The sequence below is a fragment of the Equus quagga genome, chromosome 14 (assembly GCF_021613505.1).
Source record: "Equus quagga isolate Etosha38 chromosome 14, UCLA_HA_Equagga_1.0, whole genome shotgun sequence".
Taxonomy (NCBI): domain Eukaryota; kingdom Metazoa; phylum Chordata; class Mammalia; order Perissodactyla; family Equidae; genus Equus; species Equus quagga.
Window position 1 is genome coordinate 21,523,230 of NC_060280.1, and position 23,004 is coordinate 21,546,233.

Sequence of the window (23,004 nt, forward strand, 5' to 3'; positions counted from 1 at the left end):
GATGTGAAATGTATTTCTCACTGTAAATCATAGCCAAGATCATTAGAGGCACCCTGCTCCATTCCATGTATAATCGAGAACCTAGTGAAATACTGTGCCACCCCTTACGTTCTTGACATCCAAGTCTCTGTGAAGCATTGGAAATTCCAAAAGCGAGAGAAATGACAAACTTGGAATATCCCAGAAAAGTTATCCTTATTTGACCCCTGCGATAGCATCAACAAAAACCAGCCACTGAAAAGCTGGGTGGGGTTATGTTTTCTCACTTGTTCAACACTTGGTGAGCATCTTTCACTGCCAGAGACTATGCTGGGTGCTTTCATGTATGTTATGTCACTTAATCACCACAACAGGTATTTAAAACTAGGTAGTAATAGCCCCACCTTATGGAAGAGGAAACTGATCGTTGGAGAGATCAGGTAATTTGCTTAAGGACAGAAGCTCTAAGTGGCAGAGCCGGTGTTAGCTTCCTCTCCCTGTTAGACACTAGGAACAGCACAACAGTCCTAGTCCACCAGGAAGTTTCACTGAGTCATGCCTTCTTCTTTGATTAAACGAATTTGCTCTCTTCAATTTGTGTCTGCTTCGACCACAGTAGCTCTTGCATTTAACTGTTTTACGCATTCAGTTTCCAAATTAGATTTAACTTCAGGAAAGAGTTTAGGAAAAAAATCAAACTGGACACCACAGAGTTAAACAATTAATTCAAGCCTTTAGGTGTACGCTTAAATTTGCTGAGAACTAACTTAAATTTGTACATATATAGGTGCATATGAACAGCAGCTTACAAGTAATCTAGAATCATACAGGACTGCCATGGAGCCTCTAGACTGGGGGCCAGACTCAGCAAGTTCTCATACTACAATCCGAAGGCAAACTCATGTCAATCCTACTGAAGATTTCCTGGAGCTCTGAAGGTTACCTTGTCTCCTGCCAGCAAAACTGACTCCAAATGTCTTTTATCTCCCTACCCTACTCCCTCTCTCCCCCCAAACCACCCAATTCTCTTCTCTGTGGCTGGCTGCCACTCCACCACTTCTGTCTCTCCCAAACCTACTCTTCCTTCAGCTACTTCAACCACAGCCCCTTAAACAACCTCCGACCCCACCCCCACTTGACAGCTACTCAGCAGGCATGTCCCACTCAGCAGCAATACAGAGCTTTAGAAACAGAGGCCACCTAAGGTTCCCTGAGCACAGAGTGGGTAGGAGTGGTGGAGGGGTCCTGGCTTTAACTTCCAAGCCATCCTCTCTAGGATGGGAATGGGTGAAGCCCTGTGTCTGGTCCAGATCTATTTCTTCTTTCACAGCCCTGGTTCCCCATCATTCCCTAGCTCATGAGGTCCCCTTCTGGTCTTTGCAACTGATTCACTAAGCAAAGAGTTGTGAGTCTCTGTCTGCAACTGCTCAAGGACTCTCCTAAAGCTGAGAGACCATCCACCTCAACTATAACACAGGGTCAGGGCTGCATTTCCGGTGTTACTGCTGTAATTAATGCTGTCCCCAGTTCCTGCCACTGAGGAAGTCCATACTATCAGGGCTGTCTCCTGGGCTCTCGTGAATTCAATCACAATCTGTAAAGACAGTGAAGGAAGCTCCATCTGTGCTGGAGGCTTTAGAGAATTATTAGCTTGAAGCAATAAGAGGAACATCTTCCGGGCTGAGTAGTCCTCGAAGACTCCCACGTGATTCAAAAGCCCTTTTCTTTCCTATTATTCCCTTTCTTGCTTTCAAGCATCTCTTCTGACAGCAGCAACTGGAACTAAAAGCTATTTCCCTGTAACAAAGTGCAGCTTTCTCAAGGCCTTTGCCATTAACTCTTTCATGCCCACTGACGTGTGAGAGAGACGCAGGATGGAGGTAGAGAGGGTGGGGCACTGTGTGAGGTGGCTTAGATTCTGCTGGACTCATCAGTGTGACTGTGGCAGTGTCCCAGATTTCCCCTTGTTATTCTGAGAGTGTAGGGTTTCTCTGAGTTACTATCTCTTTCTCTGCAAGGATCCCTGGCTCCTTATTCCTGACATAAGATTTAGTTCTAGGTAAGCCCACATTCACATGATACTTTGGTTCCATACTTGAGGAGCGATGGAAGTGTCACATTATTTTTAAGCAGTAGGATAAGAGCCATTAGTGCTAATCCTGGGAATAGACATTCTGCAAACTTACGGAAGATAAAATTTAAAATGCAAGTAACAGATCAGATTCTGTCACCCCCAGCTACTCACCCATGAACACAATGTTGACGTCACCCTGCAAGCTCCAGGAGGAGAGGCAGAACGACAGTCCTGTGGCTGCCCTGCCGGGTTTCAGGGTCCTGTGATACAATCTTCCATAGCCAAGGGGCCTTGGTTGTCAACTTGTTCTTGGACCTTGTGTGCTGAAGTGAGTCCAACTCCTGCACCCTTCACCTCCACCACCAGGTTGACCCGTCTGCCCAGTTGGGATACTGTTTGGATACTATCTCTATCCTAAAAGTTTGCCATGAGGAGCTCTGCCATCATTCTCTCCAACACCAGAAGCTCACCTGATGCTCTCAGTTCCCTTGTTGGAGGCTGGATCTGTGGCCACAGTCACTGTCACTGGAGGGCCCTACTCTCTATCCCTGTATAGAAGCTTCCAGAACTAGGATGGAAACACCAGGTGCTCAGCCTTGATATCTTGATTATGGAATCTGGGCCTCTCTGCAGCTAGGGCAGTTCCTCCACGTCCATCTTCCCCTCATGGGTAGGTGCCACCTGTTTTAATCCAGCCATGTTTCTTGATGTGTCCCTGACTCTAGTCAAGAAGGAGAGAGAAAGCAGACAAGGCCCAACCAAAAGCACTCTGTTTGGATCCACATCCCCCTTCAGAGACTTCATTAAACATGAATAACAGAAAGGAAAATACAGAATGTTTACATTGTTTAATTTTAGTCAATCTTAATCCCTCCAGATGGCATTTGCTTTCTTGATTGGTTTTATGATCTTTTTCTAATAAACTTTTTCAATATGGACACTTACTAACACTAGGTACGGTATTTAAGCACGTTCCACTCGGGTCCGCAGCTACATAGGAAAAAACCACACCTTTCTCTCTCTGCTCCTCTTCCCAACTGCTTCTCCTTTTGATAATCTGAGCACAACTCATGTAGTACACCCTACACCTGAAAGTTAAGACTGCATTATGTAATTGCTCAGATTTGCAAAGCCCCTGGCTTTTTAGAAACCCCCTTTTCCTTATTTTTAAGCATTTCAATGATCAATGTCATCACATTTCATGTTCTAAACTTTATTTAAAATAGGGGAAAATATATAATTCTACCACTACTGATCACAGACTTTAAACGTACAACTGAGCTTTAATTTATAAACAAAAATAAAATAAATAAGCATTGGGTCAAAAGATAACGTTAGAGTTGCTAATATACTGTTATTCAAAGAGTATAGATTTTCATATTCATTCTAAACAAATGAATTGCAGTACGTGATAGGAGAGGTTGATGGGGAAGGACAGTCATGTGACTGATCTTCACTCCTGAGGACCTGTGCCTGTATCGACCTAAGGGAGCCATCATAAGACAGAGAGCTGCCCATGGCTCCTTCAAGTCCATGTCGGATTTGAATTTCCCTTTGGCAAATAAGATATACATGCAAAAGGAAAGCAGTTTTTTCCCTAACTTTATACAGTATTTGCGTGTCATTAAGAGCAGAGAGTCTCTCTTTTGGCCATAACTGTTTGAACACATGAGCTAAGTAACCAAACATTGATAACACTTCATTAGGAAAACTTTATTGAATGTCTACCACGTGCCATGTACTTTATTAGGTATTGGACATACCATAGTGAGCAAGACAGAAGAGTTGATTTCATGGCAACTTTGGGAATGATTCTCTTCACTCCAAGGGAACATCAGTTGGGACAACAGTGGGTATTTACCTGTGCCTAGATAAGATAGTTTCTGTTTCAAGCAACAGAACTCCTACCCCATATTGCTTACATAACAAAGGGAATTTACAGGCTTACATATTCACAAAGGCCAGAGGTAACACTATGTTTGGGAAAGGCTTGATCCAGTAGCTCAAACATATGATCTCTATTCTGCTACCCATGGGCTTGTCCTCACCCTAAGCCTGGCTCCTCTAGAGGTCACAGGGCACAGCTGCTCCTGGGGTATATGCTTCTTTGTTTGCATCTGTAGAGGATCAGAGTTTGCCACCCCAAAATTGTCTCTTTGGCTTGATTATTTTTAAGTAAAAATACTCAGGAAGAAATATGACCTTCTCCTAACTGCCTAAAAGGATTTAAGGTAGAAGGCCAGCTTCAGGAGGGAACTGATACCATAAATAACTATAGTATAATATGAACCAGATGTGGTAGACAGAGAGAAATCTAGCAAGGCCCATTTGATCAAAGTCCTCTCCATGTCTCATTGTCTTTGCAAGGCATTGCAAATAGTTGTTTAACAAACATTTGCTTTTCCATCTCCATGTGAATTGCCTTTGAAGTCTCAAACCACTACTCCCAACACCTTCCTTTGTATTTAGCTGAAGATGTTATTTAAGGTGGTGGCTTTGGCCATTTTGGCAAGCTACTCAGTTTTCCTGGCTTTCTCTCATTTATGCACACTATTAAATTTGTTTGATTTTCTTCTGTTAATCTGTCTTATGTCAATTTAATTCTTAGACCAGCCAGAAGAACCTACAGGGCACAGGAATATTTCTTCTTCCCCTACATATAGAACAGGAAAGAGACAGCATGAAGCCAGGTACCTGAGGGTTACTGTAGATCTTCAAGAAGAACAGGATTGCCTTTTGACCTTGTTCCCAGCACAGACATAGATGAATCTTGTCAATTTGCTGTTTTCTTGTTTAACTTAAGGGGTGACTCGGGTGTCAAGGATTTATGAGTTTGTTTTGTAGAAGAAAGAGAATGCCTTCAGAGAGGTCACAATCACCAGGTGGCCAGCTCTCAGTAGTTGTTGAAGCCCAGAAGTCAGACTGCCCAAGAGCTTATCGGGAGGAGCACCCCTTTGTTTCTCTGAAGCTGTTCCTGCCATGCCCCTTAGCTCTATAAAACCCCCTGCTTTCTGTTCTTGGGGAGGCAGATTTGAGCAAACCCAGGCTCCTGCCTTCTTGTTTTGGCCAATTCAAATAAATCTTTCTCCATCTCCAAGCACCGACGATGGAGTGTTTGGCTTGCTGTGCATCGGGCACATGAACTGGGGATTAAGAGGTTCAATATCAAGCATCTTTGTCCAAGCATTTCCACCAAATGTTCTATACCACTCTCTTGACTGAATCAGTATATGCAGTGCTAATCCCCACAGTTGGCTTGATTGGTTTAGCCTGGGACTAGGTCTTAGTCCCATTACTGGAGCCAAGGATGGAACCAGGCTTCTCAGAATCCCCAATCAGGAGTCAGGGACATCAGAAAGGGGGATTGATGCTGGGGAGGCAAGTAACAAACATTCACATTGTCCGTGTGGTACCTGTAGTGCTTGGCAGGATCCCTGCAACCTCTCCTCCTGCCTTTTGTTCTTGGGGTGTGAGAACTAATGTCATCTACCTCAACACAGCCAGCTGTCTACAGAATGCATTGTATGTTAACTTGACTTTACTAGTCTATTGTCTTCATTAACATTCTGGAGACACTTGCCAAGACACATAAAAGTTGCAAATAACATTATTGTTCATTACAGGAACTTCCCAACAGACCATCAACTCTTCCTTAGAAAGCATCAATAAACAGTTTATACTCCAAACTCTTTGAATCCTGATCTCAAAATCCTCACCTTGCTGTGTCCACCTCAACTATTATATCAGGATCTTTACTCAAGCCTAACCAAGCTCCCCCATCCCCTGTCTTGTCCCCTTTGTCACACTGAAAGAAGCACATTAAACCATACTTCAAAATCTCAGTAAATCAGATCTTGCTCTTTCCCTTCGATTACCAGGCAAGCAATAAACTCAGCTTTGTCTTATCAACAGGTTGTTCTGGTGATATTTGGGAGGCAGCATTCAACAGGCATATCTCCTGAAAGACTCATTTCCAGGAGCAGTGGCCATCCTGATGTTCTCTGTCCTTTGCCAGCATATTCTACCCTTGCTCCAGGCCCCTTAACCCAGGAAGTATTCTCTTCCCTCAGATATCACGTGGGTGCAGTCCTTTCAGAGGCTGGCATAAACCATTCTAGTTCATTTCATCTGGGGGGAAGAATTGGCCCATCAACTCATTGTAATAGCAGTCACCTATGAATGCCATTCCTGGAGATGCAGATTGCTGAAGGCTCAAGCCCACTGTTAACCACTTTCTTATTTAATTACTATTCAAGTGTGCAGCAGGAAGGCTCCAGGGCAAGGACTGCTGGGGCAAGGTCATACGTGAATGAGGGGAGTCAAGATGCAGTTGACTTTCTGTTCAGGGAGAAATGTTATTTTCTATCACATTACCCTCATCTTTCATACCTCCAGTGTTTACCCTAATGCTTCCATGTTTTGTATGATTATTATCTCTACAGACCTTTGGAGAGTCACTGGTTTTCTATCCCAGCTGAAGATGAGAAAATGCTTAGTATCCTTTTTTTTATACAGATAATTCAATACAAAAGAGAAGACTTGCTTGGGAAATACCAATGCTTTTGGCTTTGTTTGCTGACCATTCCCTCCACCAGCTGGAAACACTATGCCCCATTAACACTAACCATGTCTATTTGTCCAAACTGCAATCTGGCCACTTACATCAACTGGCAGAGATTCTAAGAGGTTTGTTAATATTTTTCAGATCCCAAACACGTAGCACATTCTTATGTTCTTTGCAATCAGTTTTGTTTCAGTGGCCCTGCAGGTGTTTATGGATACTGGCATGCTAAATTCCACCAATAAAAATAATTTATTTTTTGGAAAAAAACAATTATATAAGTCCTTTATTTTGTCCAAAAAATACTTTCTCACTATTTTTCTGTTTTTCATCTTTAAAGGTAGATGGAGCAAATCATTACATTGTGTAAAACTACTGCTAAAATGTTTTCCTGTTGAGAAAAGCCAACTTGTAGACTAACGTCCTTATCACCTCCTGTTCAGTTCTCATTCAGGGTGCAGGAGTCTGTCATTCGCCATAGGGATCTCTGTGGCATTTCTACTTCCTCTATCTCTTATGAAAGAAGAAAATGAAGTACTCTAGGACCTGGCCACCCATATCAGCTCGAGAGGGACCTTCATGATTTACCAAGGTGCCTCAGTTACTGTTCTGAAAATTTCTCAGCTGCACTCAAAATGCAAAGCCATATCATCAGATGGCAGTTCATGAGAAAAGTAGGGGACTGGAATTGGCCACCCCAAGATATGTCTCTTTGGCATGAGGATTATTTTGGGCTGGTTACTTTTTAAAAACTGCAGACAGGAAAGAAACTCTGAAAAGTAGAATTTATTTACCCTTTGTTGAGAGACATTTACATTTGTAAAGGAAATCTCCATCTGTAAAGGTGTCTCCCTCTCTGTACCAGGAAGAAGTGGGGATGACCTTATCTCTAGAAACTCTTAATCAATGCAGAAGGCAAGGACTCAAATCTGCATAATAACCTGACTCTTGTTTACTGTACTTGTCTGGTAAACTCCCATAACTGACTCCCCCACCCCCAACATCCTCCTTTGTCTTTAGCTGAAGATGATATTTAAGGTGGTGGCTTCAGCCATTTTGGCGAGTTGCTCACTTTGCCTGAGCCTCTCCCATGTATACATGTTATAAAGCTTTGTTTAATTTTCTTCTGTTATTCTGTCTCATGCGAATTTAATTCGTTGTTTGGCCAGAGGACCCAGAGCGGGTAGAGGAATTGTCTTCCTCCCCTACAGTACCAAGGGAGGAGGTGACTTCTTCTCACGTCCTTCTAAACGGAGAAAAGGTAATCAAAACTTAGAACTTAATAAGGACCATCTCCACTTGAAGAGCCTACTGCAAATTCAGTCTCCATAACTTTTACATCTTGCCCTGAACTGACTTCTACTTTAGATTTCATTGAATGGAGAATTGTGGAACTTTAGAACTAAAGGAACCCAACCGTTTTCATTATATATCTCATTCCATTCATTCTTTCATCCATTCATCAAATACTAATTCAATATCTATGTAACAGGGATAGTATTTCCATTTTCTATAAATTGTGTTGTTCCATGCAATGAATCAATGCCATATATTCCTGCAAGCTGTTAAAAAAAGAAACAGGCCCAAAATGGAGTCACTCGTGCTAAACCCATTTCACCAAACCTAACTCAACTGCAGCTTCAGCTTCTTCTAGGAATGTCATCTTAACCAGTCAGTCTGGAATTACCTGGTCAGACTAGTGAGGAAATCCTGATAGACCCCTGCTGTCCCCCAATGGACGGTGACTGTGCCTGAAGCAATCCACTCTTTGCCAATAACTTCTTGTCCCGCCTCCTTCTGCCTATAAAACTCTTCCATTTTGTACAGCTCCTTGGAATTCTGTTTGCTAGATGGGATGCTGCCTGATTCATGAATCATTGAATAAAGCCAATTAGATCTTTAAAATTATTTAGTTGAATTTTATTTTTTAACAAAGCCAAGGGCAAATAACACAAGGTCAATGATCAGCTAGGCCCTCATAAAACAAGAGTCTCCAAGCCAGGCCTTGTCAAGAGAAAAGAGACACATCTAAATTCCAAATGCTCCCTTTACATGTTGAGAGGAGACCTCGGATATCTGAACATAAGGTGTAGGTAGAGAGGAATCATGTTCTTGATATAAATGAAGTTTCCACCAGCTGGCAAGAGAAGGTAGAGAGGCTTTGGCAGAAGAGATAGGGAGAGAGGAGGAGGAAAGGATCTGATGTGAGGTCCTGGCTTTACCCCTCAGGCTTGAAACTCTGTGTTTCAGATGGACTGAGGAGGAAGGTGAAGGCGTATGTGGCCCCTGAGCCAACATGAGGCTAGAGGAACAATGTTGAAATGGTGACATAACTCTACAGGCATGAAGAGGGTGCCTGTAACGGCATCGAGTTTCCTGCAGCTTCCACGTGTCCCTGAATGCTTGGAGGATGTGGAAAAGAGGTGACAGTATTGGCTAACAGGATTTCAGGAGGGTTCTAGCAAGTGGAGAAGTAACCCTGAACAAGGGGCTGCAAAGAAAACCTCCTAGGCCAGGTATTCAACAGGAGGTGCTGCCAGACCTCAGAGATCCACAGGGCCACAGAGATCCAAGAGCCAAAGTGGGGCCTGGTCAGCCTGAAAGGGGGCCAAGCTCTTGAAGAGCATTCCTCTTGCCTGCCTTGTGCTGAGAAGAGAGGCCACAAGTTACACCAGCCCAGATCCTCAGCAGCACAGGCAGTGATGGAGGCATCTGATGGCCAAAGACAAGCAGGACAACATGCCCAGTCAGATGAAAGCAAATAGATCACTCCCTGCCACCAGGGCCTTTGCACTTCCCTGCACCTAGATGCCAGCTTGGGAAGGAAGAAGGAGAGAGGAGGCCTCTGGAAGAAAGGAAATAGTTCTAGCAGGGAATTAGAATGTTACATTTGAATGAATATTTACATCAAAGAGACTGAGATGACCTGGAAAAGACTGAGCAACATTAATTAGCAAGATCAGGTTTATTTTTTTTCCCTTCCTGTTCCTTACCAGGATGGTACTCATTTTAGATCATAAAGAAATTTATATTTTCTTGCACTATTTTAAAGTACGTTACACATTTCTTGTTCTTTCAGTTTCCACCCAGAACAAACATTTTGTTCTCTGAAACACTGAGCCATTCTGTTGGACTATGAGTGGGGGGAGCATGTTACAACATGGAGATGCTGTGACAGCATGTGGTCCTCCATGTACTGACTACTCGTCTCCTTCATGGCTACCCCAGGTTTATTATGCTCAATTCAGTGACCCCATGCTTGAGCCATGCCTTCAGAAGGCAAAGCATGTGATCACTGGCCTCACTTCACTCCATACTGACCTGACAGGGACTGGAGTTCATGGTATTGCCAAAGATCTGCAATCTGGGGTGCCTATGGGCAACTCAAGTATCTCCTGCTTGCTGAGTGGTAGCACTTCCAAGGGCTTTTCCCCAACCTATGCCTCAGTCCACATATTGTTTTTGTTTTCTTAGATTTTTTCTTAGTTTCCTTTTCTGCTGGTCTGGCTCTCATCGGAACCCAAGCCCTGCAATGCACCAAACTCCCTATTTGCAACTGGATCTGCTTGGCTTTTGCCAGTCACCCCTCCCCTTTATGGGGAATCACTCTTATTTCCTAAATCTGTTGTAAATAACAATTTGCCTAGAGTGCTAGAGCCTCCGACTCCCTCAGTTCAAAATCTGGGTAGCAGTCAGGTTTGCGTGTGTCAATTTCCCCGTCCTGCCAGGACCCTTCTCAGAAAGTCTACTCCCAACACTCCTGCTGGAGTGGGCACCGGCTCACCTTTCCATGACCCCTGACCTACAGTGAACTGGACTGGGGTGGACACCTAACTCAACCTGGGCAATTAGATGCTTTCTCCCGGGAATGTGTGGACCTCGAAGACTCCAAGTGGCCTCTGCTAGGCACTTGATGGATAATACCCAAGCCGGTTTGAAGGGCCTGCTGGTGTAACTCCCAGCTGAGTCTGGGTAACTGACATGTGCTCTAGTTCTATAGCTCTAAGATTACACCCTTTAGGAGGTAGAAGGTGGCAGATGAGGACTCTGTTCATGCCAGGTGTACCGTGCCACACCTGCCTCCTAGTTATGCTGGGAATTGTATAACCCTTAGTTGCAGGGGGTATCAGGCTCAATGAGGTGGTCCCAGCAGACCGGCAGACTAGCTGGGTGCAGAATCCTGTTATCCTTATACATACATGTAGAAAAGGCTGAGCTTAGAGAGAGGAAGACCTATCCACACCTGAGCACCCCTCGAGCAGGACTTTGGGGCTTAGAATCGTTCACCTTTGTCAGTAATGATAATGTTGCTGATCTTCACCAAATATGCTGATGGGATTTTCTGTCTTATATCTCTGTTAGAGAAGTAAATTTCATTCCAGCAAATGGCGTCTGTGTCTGGTCTTCCCATCAAACGAAGATTACTGCTTGTTAATACAGAGGATATGCAGCACTACACAGGGATGTAATGAAAACCTGGAACTATTTCTATTATTCTCCCTGGGGCTCCTGATGTAGGTCAGCTCACACACAAGAGGGTGGGAAAGGTGCTGGGATATGGCCAGGCCAGCACCATCTTCTCTTGGATATATGGAGGAAGGGGCTGTGGTCGGAGCCCTGAGAGCTCCATCAACTCCAGAGGCCCCCTGGCGGCGACGCTCCTGTTCCCAAGTCCCAGGAGGCCCGCTCTGATGGCGTTTATCCAGCTACCCAAGCCTTTGACATCATAGAGAGTAAAGGGAGCCATATTGGCTGACCTTTGAGTGTGCAGTGAAGCCATCCAAATACCTGAGAGAGAAACGGGTTTTTTGAACTCATTGGCTTTGAAGACTCCATCTGCCACCTGCCCTGGCAAGGTCAGGGTGTGTTGGATGCAGCCCCGAGCAGGCTGCCAGATCTCTGCAGGGCTCAGGGTTCAGTCCTAACCTGGTCCCTCAGCCCCCAGCAGTGAAGAGTTTCTGCCAGGCCAGCCTCTCTTCATCCTGAATCCTAACTATCACATATCCTCTCCCCTCCCCTCCTCATTCATTCATACACACGTGCGTATGTACACACACACACACACACACACACACAGACTTATTGACAACACTGGGACTTAATTTGCTGTTTTTGTCTTAAAGAAGAAACTTTAAAGGTTCATAGAGCATATAAGAGCAACTTATCTTTAAGGCCAGGGAAGAAAGGAGAAGGAACAGAATTTAAATATGTGCATCTATGTCCAGCCAAGTCGCAAGTGACCCCTTGCTCCCATCTGAGGTGATGGCTCACCGCCGGGTGTGGGGGGTGGGGGGTTTTCCAGCCTTTTATCCTCCATGACAAACACTGTGGATGGTATTTCTTTGTGTGACAGTCACACGAGGACACAGCAATCCCTCAGAATGTAGGACACACATAATAATGATCGTAACTGAGAACTTTCCTGAGCATTTATTTATGTGCCAGCCACTGTGTGTCACACAGCTTAGACTGTTTAATCCTCACAAGCAGCCTGTGAGATAGGGGCTGTTCTGGCCACTCTACAGATGAGAAAACTGAGATTCAGAAAAACAAACACCTTGTGAGGCAGCACAGGGATTGAATCTAGGTCCCTCCAACTCCGGAGCGAGTGCCTCCCGCCGCCAGCCTCCGGCACCCTCCATCCTCACAGCTGTTACAAAGCGCGGTGACCTCTCCCATAGGGCTTTTCATCTCCTCTGGTACCAGTGCCCCAATTCTCCTGGTCACATGTTTATTTTTAAAAAGGCAAGTATCGCTTCCCCTCTCAGGTTGGATCTGGAGTCCTGGGCATGTACTTCAAAGAGACAGGAAGCAACAGGGCAGGGGCAGCCTCCTCGGTTTGCCCTCCGTACAAGGGGCACCGGCATTTCATTTCCTTAGTTCTGTTGCAACAGTTGAGAAACGGCCATTGTATTAGCCAAAGTAATTCTAGCTGCTGTAACAAACGACTCCCAAGTTTCAGTGGGTTTAACCCTGAAAACATCTATTTCTCACTTACATAACTGTCGAACACAGATTTTCAAAGAGCCAAGCACTCAGAGTTTAAGCAAGATCTCCCCCGTGACCAGAGTCATATAGCACGTTTCCCTTGGCAGCGACGGAAGACTCCAAGGCCCGCTTTCTACGCATTCCTTTGTAGAAGGTGCATGCATGGCCCCCCGGGGACCCAGGCTGCAACGCGCCACCCATGGTGGCTCTCTGGCAAGGTCATTGAGAAAGAACTGCACGGGCACCAAATTAGGGCTCAGCCCCACGCTGCACTCCTAATCCTGTCCTTGCCCATTTCCGGTGTCCTGAGAAGCGGAGAGCTTTGACACCCCGACACTCCAGATTACAAATAAGAATTAGAGTCAGCAGTGACTTACAAGGGTGCAAAAAGTCTATTACAACTGCTCCAACTGCCACTGCTAGTGACAGGCTCACACAATTTAACGAGCCCACAGACGGACTCCTCTCAGAATTCCACCAGGAGCTGAAGAAGTGAGATGCAGTGCAGTCAGCATTAGTCCCCCCCGCTACTTCTCAGGTGGTTCACAGGGTCTCCCTTAGGGATTAATTTTGAGTCCAGGAAAGAAAGAGTCAGCTTCTCTGGCCCAGGGGCAGAAGTGGCCTCAGGGAGCTGCAAATTAGGGGGCCCTAGGCTCTTCTTGAATACACCCAGAGGCCCTGAAACTTAGAATCAGTTCATACACCTTGCCCTGCACTTCTCCCTCCAGCACTCTCTCCAACAAAGGAAGACTGCCCCTTCGTCGCCAGGCCCGGGTGTGGGGCCTCTCTCCCTCTCTACAGCTGCCCCGCATGTTCACTTCAACCAGACTCACCTGACTGTCAGTGGCAGCAGAACCCACATTGGGCAGGGCTCTAGCCTTGGCCTCTCAGAATGGCTTTGCAGGGAGCAGAGCTGCCTGCACTGGGAGAACATGGAAAGTCCTCTGCCTGGAACCCATGCTCCCCAGTGACCCTGTTTCCAGGAGCTCAGTTCTCTTCACTTATGGAAAGCAGAAGGAAGAAATGCTTCACAGACAATCTCACCTAAGCGTGATAGACACCTCCCTCCATGTGCTCCTGTAGCACTTGATATAGATGACAATACTTATGATTGTGCACTTAAATGATTAATTTATATACCACCTTCTGTCTCTCTTATGGTCTACAAGCTCTTCAATGGAAGAGATGGTTTCTTATTCACATCTGTATTTTCTGCACTTAATATGGCATTTGACCGTCAGAAATATTACTTAGTAAACACAATTTGTTTTTTGAGAGAATGAGTTAGTAAATAAATGAGTGAGTCAACGAGCAAAGATGAACGGGGGAAGAATAAATGAGAAGTAAATAATGGAGGAGTGAGTGAATGAATGAGGATGTGAGAGGCAGAATGATGGCCCATTGCCTCCAGGTAACCACTCTCCTCTTCTTCCTTGAAAACAAAACCCTGGTTTTTAGTTGGGCACATTTCCACCTAACAAAAAGAATATATTCTTCACACATGTCTGTGTGACTAAGTCAAATGTAAGTAGCAGTGTTGCATGAGACATCAAGGAAAATCCTTAAAAAAGGAATGTGTGTACTTTTGGTTCTTGCCCCTTTCTACCTTTCTATGGCCTGGAAGATGTGTGATGGCTGGAGGTTTGCAGCCATGTTGTACAACAAGGTGACCTCACAAAAAAGCCACACTGGGTCAGTAAAGCAGAAAGATAGAAGAAATCTAGGTCTCTGTGGATCACAGAGTCACTATAACACCCTAGACTACCTTCCGCTGGAACTTTTTTATGTCGGAGAGAAATATTTCCATTTCATTTGTTGTTTCATGGTTTGTTGTTTTTAGGATTTCTATCATATGTAGCTGAATCTGATACTAATAAACTTGCCCAGAATCATAGGTTAATGCTAGACCCAGTCCTAGAATCCAGGCCTCCTCTCTCCCAGTCTCGAGTTCTTTCTGATGCCAGGCATAAGTCATTATATGGTGGCCTGAAACTCCACACTCATCCAGATGCCCTACAAATGTCAACCCAAGCCCTAACACAGAATCAGAGAATCTTGATCATTTTTAAAGACCACCAAAGTGAGGGATGATCTTTGATCAATGTTCAAAACCTACCACACTCGTGGGCATTACAGAATCAACCTCAGATTGAATATAATTCCCAACAGCCCTAGGAAATTCAACCAGAGAAGCCCAACTATGACTGTAGACGCTTTTAACTTGCATTTGTGGTAGCCCCTGCTTTTGAACAGTAAAGTACTTATTCTTCCACAAAGTGAAGCACGTGGGGGTCGAGTCTTACCTCCACCAAGGAATGCCAGTGCGCAATGGGTTTCCGAGGATATGATAACATTTCACTCCAGTGGTCTCTGCCCAGCCTCTCAGCTTCGTTGCCTACTTGACACACGCCGATGATCTCATTGTGACCTACACTGTGAAAATGGCCCACAATAGTTTTTTCTTAAAATTTTGGTATGTAAGAGCAAGAACTACTCAATTAAACTAACAGAGGAATTATGGAAGGGGTGGTTCTTTTCATTCCCTAATTTAAAATACAGGCCAAGCTTAACAGACAATAGTACTTGGGACCCAATATTATACTCAGTGGCACAAAGAGGAAGAACAGAGTTTGGCCCTCACACACCTCAGCTTTCGTAACACTGGCATAACTTAGCTTGTTCCCGAGAACTCTATGTTCAAAGACCTCCTTGATGCATGCTAAGGATGCCACCTCTGGTTCTAGAACTAGGTTGATCTCCAAGTCTTCAAATGCATGCAGTGAAAAGGAGGCCATCTGAAAGGAGTTTCTTGCAATAAGGCCTGCTCAAATTCTTGCAAGAGGCAAACAAGTACAGGTAAGGGAGAAGCTCTGTGTCTGACAGTTATGGTTTTGGGCTCATAAAGAGGGTAGAGTGGAGACAGCTCCTGGGTCTTCTTGCAACTCCTCTCTTCACAGAACATGTTTTTTATGCTCTTTCCTCTTTTCCAAGCCCAACTTTGCTACTTATAAGCAACTTGACTTCCCCACTGTAGAAAGATACTTAGCTCCTTTAACCTCAGAGCTAATATTTCTGAAACATTTCCTGGGTAGGCCCCTACCTTGGTCAAATTATTTTTCCTTAGCAGTTTTTAGTTACAAATCCTTTGCATAACTAGAATGATACGGCTCATCTTTCAACTCTTTGGGATTCAAACTCATAGACTTTCTCTCTTTCTTTTTCTTTCCTGTGAAGATGAGTGATTTTTCTCCTATTTGTGTGCAGGGAGTAAGGGGGAGACAAGGGTGGGGAAGTAGTGTGAAGGATATTTGAGTTATGCACATTAAAATCAGTTGCTTGCAGATGCCCCATGAATTCTGCCATGGATTTTTCCAGGCCAGATTCATGAGTTTACTGAGAATTAAATTGAAGCAGAGCTCACATAATCAGATTTGTTGATGCGGGAAACTTGGCAATAGCTTGAAAAATGCTGGCCTAGCCTTCCACGGTTGGTGGGCAATGTCCCCTTCTGTGGCCTGACACTATTGGTGTTGTGTGTCAACCAGAGGAGACAGGATGAGGTCTACTGCCTAGCATGGGCTGTCACACCCATGGGCAGCTGAGCCAACCCATGTGCTCCCTGGGTTGGAATACGGTTATGCTTCCCCCAGGCATAAGGGCACTGAAGCTGCCTTACTGACATTTCAGGGGTATGTGGGAAAATTTTTAGCTACAAATAATATTTGTGAGATTATAGCAGAAGTCAGAATGATTTTTTTAATAATTGTGCCTAGACCACGTGGGAGGTTCCCAATTAAAAACATACTTTGCATTTCAGTCTAATGACTGGTTTAACATGTATAATTCCCTGTTGGTACTTGCTTTGCATATTAAAATAACTGTTTTTCAAATCTGTCCTTTAAATACACAATTGGCTACAATGAAGGCTATAAATATCTCTTCTGTGCTGTATTAATTAGAAAGTCGAGCATCTTATACATTTTAATGTACCCTGTCATCCATACTGATTCTAGCGTTTTTAAGAGAACATTTCTGTGTTTGCTTTCAGATTTAAGTGGATGGAAATGATCTTTATTAAACATATTGCGAGAAGGAAAAAAAGGATGAAGTTATGTATTTAGAAATGTTGATGGTCTGGCTAAAGTAATCATTCTGCTGTTTTGAGTGGAATCTTTCCAGTGAAGGCCAGGCAGGATTGCTCAAGAGAGAAGACTGAGTCCTGTGGGGCCACAATTCTCCAAGCTGAGATCTAGGGGGCATGCAGGGATGGAGAGAGTAGACGTGGGGGAGGGTGGAGGATGAGAGAGAAGTAAGAAAGGGGGAGGAAAGAATGGGAAAACTGAGAGGCACTTTGGTAATCTGATTCTACAGTGTGGTTTGGAAAATAGTGACTCCTTGTCAATCTGCCTTCCACGTGCTGCTCATTCGACTCATTTCCTGCAGCTTGGGACACCAGGTAAGCACTTGTGGCTGCACTCCCCCTCTGCCCTCCCTGCCCTGGGCACAGCAGACTTGCACTGAGAAAGAGCTCCAGGAATCTCACCGGTCGTAGTCCATGACCGCTATGGACAAGTGGATTTGATCAATGTTCTCAGGAGGGACGTCAAAGACTATGGCTTCGTTGTAAACAGGATTCAGAGTGTTCCTCTTGGTGGATGTTTTCCTCTTCTTCAGTCGTCTGCCATCACACATCAGTGAGACTTTCACGTAGGGATCTGTACAAACCGTGACAAGCAGGGGTACTGTGAGGATACGTGGAGATTTAGGCCAGTAGTTTTGTCATTGTGGAGTTTCATAGACTATGGTATGCAGGAATCTTTCACCTGCCTGCAGACTGGAGTTTGAGAAGTTTAATTAATATGATGCCTGGGCAGTGATTAGAGTTAGGATAATTAAGTCATTCATTCATTCAAGAAAAAGTATACGACACTGTCTTCTCAAAATGTGTGGAATTTAAAAATAGTGTGAAAACATCTGTTACCGAATTAGAAAATGCCCCAGCTAGAATTCAAGACCCACCTGGCTGCGACAGGACGAGAAATGCAAAGGCTTTTCCAAGGCCTGGGGAAATGGGCTGCAGGTCCCGACTCTGAGACACCCCAGGGAATCTCTTCCTAAAGATCTGGGCTTTAAGAAAAGGAGAAGCTGAATTCCCAGAGGACAGGGAGAAGTTGGGGGGATAGATTTCCTTAAGTGCAGGGACCTTGAGCCCCCAGGGAGAGAAAGGACACAGGCTTGCTTGTGGTGCCACGCTGGGATGCGGTGACAGGTGACAAGGCTGGTCTCTGCTTCACGTGGCACCTTCCTGGTTCCACCTCACTATCCTCCTGCTCCATGGGGAGTTCCCCTTCTCTCTTCGCCTCCATAACCATGTGTTGTCCTGATTCCTGCACACTGTCCAGGAGGGACTCAGAGGGCCAGAAGGGGCCACACTGTTTTTCTCTGCTTGGAAAAACACTGAGTACAGGAAGCAGAATACATTGCATCTGATGTCCTTTGATTTCAGTGACTAAGAGCCAGGGGACTGTGTGTTTTGTGACCACATTTTGGGAGCCTCTGCAGAGGTTACTTGTGAATTCGTATAGTAGGAACTGCATGTCAGGGCACGTTTTGTTAGGGATTACAACTTAACTGCACATGCTTGACTCACTGGAAAACACCAAACTGCCTAGTTCACTGACAGGTCTTTTATAAGGACATGGGATTCTTCAGTCTTCCACGAGCCTGAGATGGTGATTGCTTATATCTGAAGAAAGACCCAGTTAGACAAGCTCTATCAGCATGTGCACACTGTAGGTCCAGTTCCCAATTATGGTGCAGAAGATCTAAGAGCAAATAATGACGATAACAATGACAGCGAACATTAGGCAGCATTTAGCATGTGCCAGGCACTGTTCTTATGGCTTCATATGTTTTAACTCATTTAACCTTATAACCACTCAGTGAGCCAGATACTATTATTACCTTCATTTTACAGATGAGGAATCTGAAACCCAGAGAGGTTAAGCGGCTTGCCTAAGGTCATACAGCTAGCAGGTCTAGGACTGGGATTAAACCTAGGCATTTGGTTCCAGAGTCCGTGCACTTTATTACTATCCTAGAAACTTCATAAGGTACTACATTAGAACCATATGAGGAAGTCTGAATTTGACAATGTCCCACCTGATGCTCCTGTTATGTCCATTGCCTTTAAATTCCTTGCTTTTATAATGGTAATGGTCAGCCTGCCAGCCGTTGGAAGATAGCAGAGGGAAAACATCAGCTCTCCAAGATCCACATTGTCCTGTTGAGAAAGCACAAACTGACATGTTAGGAAGTGTCTCCAGCCCAGTGCGCCTAAGGATCAGCTGCAGGGCAGCACTGGAAGGACGGCAACACTCCTTTTGTTCACCTGGCGAGTCCTGGTGTCTCTCCCCTTCCTGTCAGTCACACGGAGAAGGATTAATTCCTGCACTTCGGGAGCCCCTCACCCTAAGGAAGCAGAGCCCATTTTTAGATAGCAAAGCTGTGGAGGGTGACCAGGGCTCTCCCACCCTCTATCCAGCCACTCGCAGCCTGGCACAGCCTCACACAGGTCCCTGTAGCCCAGAACACAGCCCTCAGAGCAGATGCCCCAAGTTTGCTACAATACCCTGCACACTCTTGCAAACCTGCCCCCCAACACTCACACAACCCTCCACCTGCCAAGGCACTGCACACAACCTGGTCAGACACCTGTGCAGACTAGCACATGGCTCCCCTGGACCCTGGAAACACCCAGTCTCCACGTGGCTCTGGACAAGGATGCTGCAGGAGCCTGGGAGAGGCAGCCCCTGATGCCACACATCCACGGACCTGGACATACCTGAATATGTGCGTGGCCCTACCAAGCCTTGGACAGGGACCCAAGAAGTCTCCACGCAGGGAGAGATGGGTGGGGACCCAGTTCCCGAAGACCCCCTACTGCCGCCCCGGGCCCTCCCACTTTGTCGCAGCTCTTGTTTTCTCTTGGTGTGTCTCTAAGGAGCCCCCATTTCCCTCTGCTGGGGAAGACATCTCGGGCAATGTGCAGTCATTCAAATAGGTCAGAAGACATGATTTTCTTTCTCTTTTTTAGGCTAGTGAGTGTGTAAATAGAAAGGACAAAAAAAGCCAGTTCATTCAGTTTCAGTTTTTGAGCTCCCTGAGGTTATTGAGCTGGGTACCTGTGTCTAATTAATACAGTTTCACACTGACAAAGCTCTGGGGAGTCCGGTTTTTGCCCTCAACATCCACAGCCTCCCCTCCCCTTCTCGATTCTCCAAGGATGCTTCTATTTTTGGAAGCACAGATTCAGCTCTGGAAGGTCACCTCGCCCAGCCTCCCTGCCTTGACCGCTTCTGCAGGAGGACGAGGAAAGGGAATCTGTTTGGTCGCTAAGGAGATGGATTGCTCTATCCTCGTGCATCTCTTGCCTCGTGTAAATAAATGACCTCACTTTGCAGCCAGGCTCTGCTGGTTCCTGGAGCTCTGACCTCAAGAGACCCAGGTGGCTGGGTCTTTCCCTCCGGGGTGGAGGTCAAGGAGAGAGAAGAGAATTCTACAGGAGAGGGGATGTCACAGGGGGCAGGCGCTGAAGTGCTTTGTGCTGTGGGTTCCCTGCTGCTCTCACTGAAGAGGGAGGATCTGACCCAGCTTCCTGGTGCTGGTAGAGGAGAAAGAGAAGCAACAGCTGGCCCCACAAATTATCCTTTCCCTTCCATACTCCCCGGCCTATTCGTTTGCCCGTTGACTTCTGTCTGCCATAAGCAGAAAGGCCCAGACACATATTCTTCCTCAGAGGCTTTTTCCTGAACTTAGCTTGCTCCTCCTCTCCTCTCATCCTACCCAGAAAATCTTGGTTTAACAAAGTAAAATAGGAAGAACAAAAATCATGCCTAAGAAGCTTCATCATCATTAATTCTTTAAGCACACAATTCCTGAGGGCCCACACTGCGTAAGCTCTGTAGGGTTCGAGATGTGAAGATGCATGCAGTCCACTTCCTGCCCTCAAAGCCAATGCACGTAATTGAATGTGATGTGTCAGGCTACTTTTATGCTAAGCGCATTTCTTTTTTCAACATGAACCCTGTTCACAAATATTTATACTATATGGCTGTTTGCTCATGAGTTAAAACTGAAAAAAAAAAATCAAGCTTCAGACTCAATGATGTACACTAGGGCTAAAGTCTACATTTGTACTTAAAAAAAAAAGGCAAAATAGAGAAATAATTATCGAAGAGAAAACACTTGGTTTGATTTCCCCCTGCTTTAAAAAGAAATCATTTAAAATTTTCTAAATTATGAAAGTAAAAATGATAAAATTCAAATACAGAAAATTTTAAGTAAAACAGTAAAAGACTTCCTTTTCTCATGTACATACCACCTATGTCACTCTTTTCTCTAGAGTAACACAGTGAATAATCATCCAGATTTTTCTTTTCATTCATCGATCATTCACTTATTCTTTTCACATTTGTTGTTGTAGTGGTTGTGTTGAGCACTGCTCTTTTCCAGATGCTGGGAGCTGATTCTGCAATGGTGAACCACAGATATGGTCCCTTGAGGAGAGATGGGCCTGGTGGGATAAGGAACAGGGGTTCATGGCACCTAATGCTAACTGCTTTCTCCCCATCTGCTGATGCCGATTTGGGGTCAAGAACTTGTAGATCCTGATGTTTGTAAACACTCCCTTAAATCAGTAGTTCTCAGCTAGGACCAATTTTGCTCCCCCAAGGGACATCTGACACTATCTGCAGAAATTTTTGATTGTCACAACTGGGGAGGCAGATGTGTTACTGACATCTAGTGGGTTGAGCATAGGGACATTGGCTAAACCTCCTATAGTGCACAGGGGAGCCCCTGACTGCAAAGAATTAGCTGGTCCAATGTGTCAAAAGTGCCAACGTTGATAAAACTCTGCTTACACAGAAGTGCTTAGATTGTTAGAAAAAATTTTCCAGAATGCTGATAAAAGTCAAATATGAAAGGGTGGTGGAGTATTTGGCTGCTTTACCAGCTTGACAGGAATCAGATATGTAGAAGCGTCACTGGAAGCCGCGTGCCCTAGAGGGTACAAGGGGAAGGAAAATGTCACACAAAGAAATGCTTCATTTGCTCCTGCTTTGTGTGGCCAAGTTCAGTATTGTTGGCAAGACATATTGGGAATTTATAGCAAGCATCTGCAACTTCTCTACCAGCTAATCTGTAAACTCCTTCTACGATATGTTTGCCTGTAGTGGTCTATGATAGCTGTGGTTTTTTATCTAACTAGTACACTTTTGCATTCCTCTTCTTAGGTTCTTTTGGTGACTCTTTCCCAATTCCAGTAAGTTCTAGAAGGGTTGCTAGAGGAATTCAGGCTGACAGAAATATTCATGCCCCTGTCCACTGTGGTCTGTTTAGGGATGAGTACCTAACTCAAGCAGGGCAACTTAAAGACCCCCTTGGGATTGAAAAATTGATACTGTGAAAGAGACATTCTCATTTTATTGGGGTCATTCACTGGGAAGATACGAAACTAGAATTGTTGTAAGGTTCTTGTACTATAGATAGTACCAGTAGTATAATATCACTTTAAGTTAGGCTGTGGATGTTAAAGATGTATACTGCAAACTGAAAGGAAATCACTAAAATAATACAACAAGGAGTTACAGCTAATAAGCCAACAAAGAAGATAAAATAGATACTTAAAAATATTAAATTAATCCAAATGAAGGCAGAAAAAAAGGAAAAAGGAATAAGATGAGAAGAGGCAAATCTAATAGAAATAAATAGGAAGATGGTAGATTTAAACCCAATTGTTTCAGTAATTACATTAAATGTAAATGATCTAAGCATCCAACTAAAAGGTAAAGATTGTCCCATTCAATAAAATAGCAAGGCTCAATTTTATGCTGCCAACAAGAAATCTACTTTAAATATAAAGATATAAATAGATTAAAAGTAAAAGAATGAAAAATGGTATGTCACACTAACACTAATAAAAAGATATCTGGAGTGGCTAAATTAACATCAAAGTATATGTCCAAACAATGATATATGGTACCAATGACAAATTACCAGGGATGAGGACAGTCATTTCATTATGATAAAGGGGTCAATTCATCAAGATCACATACGATTCTAAATATTTATGCACCTGATAGCACACCCTCAAAATACATGAAGCAAAAACTGATAGAATTGTGAGAATAAATAAGTAAGACCCAGTTATAGTCAGAGAGTTGACTATCTGAACAACACCAACACTATCAACTAACTCGGCTTAACTAGAGGCATTTAAAAAATACTCCACCAGGGGCCAGGCCAAGGGCCGAGTGGTTAAGTCTGCTTCGGCAGTCTAGGGTTTCACCGGTTCAGATCCTGGGTAAGGACATGGCACCGCTCATCAAGCCAGGCTGAG

At 44.5% G+C, this 23,004-nt stretch overlaps 1 protein-coding gene across 1 annotated transcript in view; it reads right to left on the reverse strand.

Moving 5' to 3' along the window:
- Positions 1 to 23,004, reverse strand: part of SYT9 (synaptotagmin 9) — a 180,368-nt gene that overhangs the window by 32,715 nt on the left and 124,649 nt on the right. Inside the window, exons 4-6 of the mRNA XM_046637647.1 lie at positions 18,765 to 18,885; positions 17,146 to 17,317; positions 14,906 to 15,035 (exon numbers count right to left, since the gene is read on the reverse strand). Coding sequence (XP_046493603.1) covers positions 14,906 to 15,035; positions 17,146 to 17,317; positions 18,765 to 18,885 — 423 coding nt within the window. The remainder of the gene's footprint in view (positions 1 to 14,905; positions 15,036 to 17,145; positions 17,318 to 18,764; positions 18,886 to 23,004) is intronic.